General features: G+C 46.4%; 1 protein-coding gene across 1 annotated transcript in view; it reads right to left on the bottom strand.

The window, feature by feature from the left end:
• Nucleotides 1–3,675: 3,675 nt before the first annotated feature.
• The window catches only part of Ick (intestinal cell (MAK-like) kinase), a 22,516-nt gene continuing 19,177 nt past the window's right edge, over nt 3,676–7,014 (bottom strand). Inside the window, exons 12-13 of the mRNA XM_013019115.1 lie at nt 5,052–5,174; nt 3,676–4,410 (exon numbers count right to left, since the gene is read on the bottom strand). Coding sequence (XP_012874569.1) covers nt 4,256–4,410; nt 5,052–5,174 — 278 coding nt within the window. The 3' untranslated portion in view covers nt 3,676–4,255. The remainder of the gene's footprint in view (nt 4,411–5,051; nt 5,175–7,014) is intronic.

Here is a 7,014-nt window from a genome sequence, read left to right as displayed (position 1 = left end):
GGCGTATCTGAGTGCATGTGTGGTGTGTCTGTGAGTGTGCATGTGTGGTGTGTCTGTGTGCATGTGGTGTCTGTGTGAGTGTGCATGTGTGGTGTGTCTGCATGTGTGGTGTGTCTGCATGTGTGGTGTGTCTGAGTGTGCATGTGTGGTGTGTCTGAGTGTGCATGTGTGGCGTGTCTGAGTGTGCATGTGTGGTGTGTCTGTGCATATGGCGTCTGTGTGAGTGCATGTGTGGTGTGTGAGTGTGCATGTGGTGTGTGTGCATGTGTGGTGTGTCTGAGTGTGCATGTGGTGTCTGTGTGAGTGTGCATGTGTGGTGTGTCTGAGTGTGCATGTGTGGTGTGTCTGAGTGTGCATGTGTGGTGTGTCTGAGTGTGCATGTGGTGTGTGTGCATGTGTGGTGTGTCTGAGTGTGCATGTGGTGTCTGTGTGAGTGTGCATGTGTGGTGTCTGAGTGCATGTGTGGTGTGTCTGTGAGTGTGCATGTGTGGTGTGTCTGAGTGTGCATGTGGTGTCTGTGTGAGTGTGCATGTGGTGTCTACTTTCAGCCTTTTTGAGTATTTATTGGAGATAAAGAGTCTCACAGAGCTTCCTGCCTGGGCTGGCCTCAAACTGTGGCCCTGATCTCAGCCTCCTGAGTAGCTAGAGTTTAAGGTGTGAGCCATCAGTGCCCTTCTTAGTTATCTTTTAATGAAAAATATGAAAACAAAACCAAGAACACCCAAATCCTTTTGTTCTTAAGCTGTCACTTTATTTGGAACAGGACATGTTTGCTTACGTAGAGTGAAGTTCATTCAACACCTTAGGACAAACTATTCCAAAAGCAACTTTTCTTTCAGGAGGGCTGGCATCAGTGGCTTTCTGTACTGCCATCTTTTCACTATGGTGAGTATTTGCTTTATAAATAAATCTATTCTCTGTTGCTGCGTTGCAATCCAACCATGTAACTCAAAGTCTATCCGTGCTGCGATATCCACCATCAGAAGACCTGGTTCTGGTGACACGAAATTCACACTAGCAGTGTCTATAAAACGTATCTTCACAAAGAAACCAGTAATACCGATTAACAGGAGATCCCCCCACCTCCAGCTTGTCTTGTCAATTTCTAGAAGGTTCTCTCAATAAATTATACATATATAAACATACAGTACATTTGTTTGGAAATTGCAAAAATAGTTCTAAAAATTATCAACACATATTAAACAAGTTGCTACGATATGCTTAAAGGGCTATGACAGTATGTCAATATTTTCTTCTAACAAATTGTTTTTGGTCTTACACTGAGGTGAAACGTACAGCCTGTGTTCCTTTTTTTTTCCCTCCTCTGCTAAATGGCACAATGTTTTGACGGCAGGGAAATGCTACTTCCTAAGAACACACAGCGCTCTTTGATTCCAACAGTTCCTGTATTTGCAATGAAAACTGAAACAATCCTAATTGTCTGACATGGGCTACATTGAGTATATTTAAGTTTTTTCATTCCAGGAGATGACATATACCTTTTTATTTTGAAAACACAGATATGATCCTTTATGCAAGCAATGTGTTTGAAAAATCAATTTTCTGCCTCTGTAAGTTCTATTGTCCTGGGGTTGGCGAGGCGGTGCTAATGAGCGGGATTTGATTGTAAAGTGAACTATCTTGTCAAGGGCAGCTTCTATACAAAATGTGCCTTCTCTGTGGCGCTGTCAGTCAGTTTGGGCATATAGCTTTGCTTGACATCCCAGAAAACCTTCTGACTAGAAATGTACAGGTACTCCTGTAAATGTCTTGTATTCCATTTTATAATTCTACAGTGAGGGCTGGGAAGGTGGCTCAGTGGTAGAACGCTTGCCTTGCATGCATGAGGTCCTGGGTTCGACTCCTCAGCACCACATAAGCAGAAAAAGCCGGAAGTGGCGCTGTGGCTCCAGTAGAGCGCTGGCCCTGAGCTGAAGAGCTGAGGGACAGCGCCCAGACCAGAGCTCAGGCCCCACGACTGGCAAAAAAAAAATCTACAGTGACTAAAAATGTACCCAACAGGTAACAGGCAGCATTTTATTTCCCTTAAACGTGCTCTTCTACCCTTCTGTGGCATGTGGCTCACACACACCCATTTTCCTTCACCCACTGGAAGGTGGAAATACCTGAGGATATGCCAGTTATTTAGAGCTGCATTTTTGCTTCTCAACTGCCCATCACTTCTTGACTTGTGTGTGAATTAATGTGAGCTTTATCTTTTGCTAACAGGAGGAGGCGAAGCATCCTCTAGTTTATTAGGAAGGAAACAGCTTCGGAATGTGCAATAACAAGATAACAAACTTTTTTCCAATTAAAAAAATGTAATAAATCTTAGTTACCATAAGCTAAAGTACAGAGAATATGGTGTGTGTCTCTGTAAGAGATATTTACAATTTAAACCAGCTTTTCAGCTAGCTAGGTCAGGTTTCAGATTAATTTACTTTATATATATATACATATACATACATACATATATATATAATACAGAAAGAGAAAATAAATATTAACCTCACAGTCAGTGATTCATCTCTGAAAACCCATTTTCTGTTACGTAGACAATGAGTTGGGCTTCAAGAGGTTGCTTAATGACATATTTCGTTTCCAAGGCCTTGTTCCTGGCTTTCAGCGGCGAGATGCACACCCGCAAATCCGCCCCATCCTCCTTTCAGCCTCTTGGCACCATAGATGTCGGTCAAGTGTATTTTGAGAGAGACTCTAAAGCACAAACAACTCCCCGATTTGAGGCTAAAGCCCTTTGGTGGCCCTGGTAAGTTGCTCAAGCTGCAGTAGATTCAACATTTACCACTGCACTAGGAGAGCCATCCGGGACTGTCTGTCCTCACCTGTCAGCCTGGGGAAATGGGCGCCTGGCTGTGTACACCGGCCCAAGAGGGCACTGCTGACAGCGCAGGGAGGCTGCCAGCCAGCCCGGTGCTGGGGTTACAGCGGCGCGCCCCGATGTTCCAGCCTGGTTCAGAGGTAACCAGAAGGGACGCTGGCATGCCGGGTGTAGATGACGAGAGGGGACTTTGCTTTTCTGTCTCCAAACTAGCTCTGACATTTGATGCAATGCGCTGTGAACACCCCTCTCACAGGAACCGACAGAATCTCCCTGCACTAGGACGCTGACACGGCGCTGGTCCTGGGTTGTCGCTGGGGACACTGGCGCTGTGACATCTGTGACTCCGAGGTAAGCAGGCCCCTACCCGAAGTCCCCAACCCCATGTGACCGGAGAATTTGGCTACGTCACAATATTTATGAGCTGCTTCTAGCACTCTGGAGAAATGAGCCGAATGCAAACTGCCATCTCAGATACTATAATCAAAGCTATTCTTGACGAGTTTTAGAACACCCTGGTGGGGATGTGTGTCAAACCGAGCAGGTGAACCTTTCTGCTGAGAACCTGTCTGTAGGAAAAGCTCTGATTGATAGCAACACCATGTGATTTCAAAAATGGAAGAAAACAGGATATGACGGCTTGAGCTTGGTTTCACTGGAATTTTAACTGTTCTTTGCCCTAGGAAACTAGAATAAAACCAATGAATTACATATTAAGAGGATGTTTAGGGACATGGAAGGTTGGCTCAGGTGGTACAGACTTGAGCAGGAAAGCCAAGTGAAAGCCCAAGGCTCTGAGTTCAAGCCCTAGTACCGACACACAAAAATAAAAAGAAAGAAAAGAAAAAAGAAAGGAAATCCAGCCAGGGCCGGACTATTAAGAAACAATGGGTCAGCTGGTCCAAGAAAGCCTGCAGCACTGACAGAGCCGCATTTAATATAAAAGCACACGATGATGTCGGCTCCTGTCCAGTCCATGTCCTTCACCGCCGCCTCACGTCACGCCCTGGGCCAATACTGGATCAACAGCATTACATTGTCTTCAAAATCTGTATAAAATGTTATCTGAACCCCAACGGGAAGAAAAAAGAATTACTTAAATCTTTAAAAAGTTCCTTACAAAGTTGACTGTATAAAATGCTAAAACAGAACCCATATGTACAAAATGCCATTCGTTGCTTATGAAAATAAGGGGACCCGGGTGCAGAATAAAACAATTTTATACAAAAAATGAGTATTGCATTCAAATCAATCTTTAAAAAAAAAAAAAACCTTACAAAAAAAGGAGGAATCTGGAACTATCTCGTTCAGAAGGACGCCCACGAGGTGCAGGCTTGCTTCTCTGTCAGCGAACCCCGCGGCGCTCAGAGGCGGCAGCCTGCTTCCTCTGGGAAGGCCGGGCCTCAGGGCTGCTGGTCACCGCCTCGATGGGTACTTGGAAGCCCAGTCCGTCCTGCCGTGCACGGGCTGTGCGGCTGGTGGCCGGGGCACGAGCCCCACGGTGCTTCTAGGCTGGGTGTGGAAGAAAGGTCGCCCTGGATGAGGCCGCACGGCCTTCAGCGAGGAGTAGCCTGCAGAGAGAGACAGACCAGTATGGCTCCACCTTGCGCGCTCACTGAGCTTTTCTACTCAGGATGGACGCTCTTACCACATGAGTCGCCGCTCCTCTTCTGGCTTTTAGGGTAGTTTATTGGAGGTAAGAGTCTCCTGGGATTTATTGCCCAGGCTGGCTTTGAACCAAGATCCTCAGATCTCAGGCTTCTGAGTAGCTGGGATTACAGGCGTGAGCCACTGGAGCCCAACTCCTCATCATCCTTGGCCTCCTCTTGCTACCCGCCAGTCCGGCACGCCCGTCCTGCTCTCGGGTGGCCTGGCTAGGGTCTCCCTGACTTTCCTGGCCTGCCTGGCCCGGGAGACCGGAAGGGGGCTCGCGCCCCGGCCTCCTGAGGCAGGCTCCTCAATGGCTCAAATTAGAGTTTGCACCCACACACCCACCCCCACAAGCCCTACTTGCTGCCAGTTCTATTTTTTCTGTAGCACTTTGGAGCATCTGCCTTGGTATATGTCATACCTACTCAACTCGCTCACTGTCTCCAGGGTCCCGTCTCCCCAGGCCGGGAGCTCTGTCTCACCTGCCTACGCCAGGCCCAGCATGCAGCAACTGTTCAGCAGCAAACAGCTGAAGCAGCCCATCCACAGCCAGGGAGCTCACCTGGGGAAGGGTCCGGAAGGGGCGCCAGGCCGACCCTCTGCATAGCGGAACCGATTTCTTTTTTCAAAAAGGAAGGGATGTAATTTCCAGTCAGTCCACTAGAACTTGTAGAGCCGGAACCAACTGATTCACAAAAAATCCACAAGTTTATTGTTACCAAGACACATTCACATGATATCAAGAGATTCCTAAAGCACAGCAGTGCCGAACAATAATGAACTTTTTACTTTTATAGGATGAAACACATGAGTTCGGATGAAAATGTGGAATCTGAGTAGTGCATTCCACCATACCACACCATCAGAAAAATGGGAAGGACAAAGCCAGGGTTTCTGCCTGTAACCCAGCGACTCCGGAGACAGATCAGAGGACCAAGATTAGAAGCAAGCCTGGGCAGAAACAATCCACACACTCCATCCCATTTAGTCTGTCTGGAGACCTGGCTCAAGAAGTATGGTGCCAAGTTGTGGGTGCTGAGCCCTGAGTTCAAGCCCCAGTTTCAAGGGGCTGAATGGTACAGCACTGGTCTAGAAACAAAAGACCTTGGGTTCAATCTTTAGGAAAAAAAAAAAAAGAAAGAGAAAGTAAAAGGGAAGTAAGCCAGGCACTGGTGGCTCACGCTGTCATCCCAGCTACTCAGGAGGCTGAGATCTGAGGATCGCGGTTCAAAGCCAGCCCAGCAGGAAAGTCTGTGAGACTCTTATCTCCAATGAACCACCAGAAAATGGGAAGTGGGGATATGGCTCAAGGTGGTAGAGCACTAGTCTTGACAGTGCCCAGGCCCTGAGTTCAAGCCCCACGACCAACAGAAAAAAAATGAAGAATGGGCTAAAATAAATAATACACTATAGCTTTATATGGTTTAATATATAATACATATGTATATGTAATATATATAGATATTATAGAATATATGTCATGTATAATAGGTTTATATATATATATATATATATATATATATATCATATACCCTATGATACATATAAATACAACTGCTACATATTCATTAAAATGAGATCACAACCCAGGATCATGTTTCTATAAACTTTAAATGATGCAAAGCCAGGCTATGAATTTCACACATTTTAAAAATTTATTTTTTACTATCTTTAAATAGCTGTACAAAGGAGTTTTAATTCAGTATGACATTTTCACTTATTTATTTATGTCAGTCGTGGGGCTTGAACTCAGGACCCAAGTGCTGTCTCTCAGCTTGTGTGCTCAAGGCCAGTGCTCTACCACTTAAGCCACAACTACACTTTTGTTTTACTTTTGCTGGTTCATTGGTGATAAGGCTCTCAAGGACTTTCTTGGCCAGACTGGCGTCACACCACGATCCTCAGCTCTCAACCTCCTAGTGTGAGGATAGGTGTGAGTCACCAGTGCCAGCCATGCTTTTGTTTTGTTTTTCTTTTCCTCCTTTTTCTTAAAAAAAAAAATGTCAACAGTGAAAAAACTAGAGCAGGCTGGGATGGAGGATGGGGAGGGAAAAGTCTAGAGGCCAGGCTTCACGTTTGACTTATTTTTGTTGTTGGAAGTTGAGGGAAGGACTCACTAGCTAGCCCAGGTTGGCCTTCAACTCAGGGTCTTCCTGCCTCCACTTTCCAAACACCTTGCATCACGATGCCTGCTCACGATGTTTGGCATCTTCCTGGGAGGTGGGTGTATGGGCACTGATACATCATCTCTCTCTCTATCTTAAAATAAATGGTGATGAGTGAATGAAGGAAGGAGCAACGAAGATAAGATTGCCTTGGCACTGTGGGGGGAAGCGGCACACAGTAGGGCTGCCTGTGGGGATAAAGCAGCACACAGTAGGGCTGCCTGTGGGGATGAAGTGGCACACAGTAGGGCTGCCTGTGGGGATGAGGCGGCACACAGTAAGGCTGCCTGTGGGGATGAAGTGGCACACAGTAGGGCTGCCTGTGGGGATGAGGCGGCACACAGTAAGGCTGCCTGTGGG

This window comes from Dipodomys ordii, unplaced genomic scaffold (assembly GCF_000151885.1).
Source record: "Dipodomys ordii isolate 6190 unplaced genomic scaffold, Dord_2.0 Scaffold44, whole genome shotgun sequence".
Lineage (NCBI taxonomy): Eukaryota > Metazoa > Chordata > Mammalia > Rodentia > Heteromyidae > Dipodomys > Dipodomys ordii.
The sequence above is the reverse complement of the archived record's forward strand: the minus strand, read 5'-3'. Positions and strand labels throughout refer to the sequence as shown.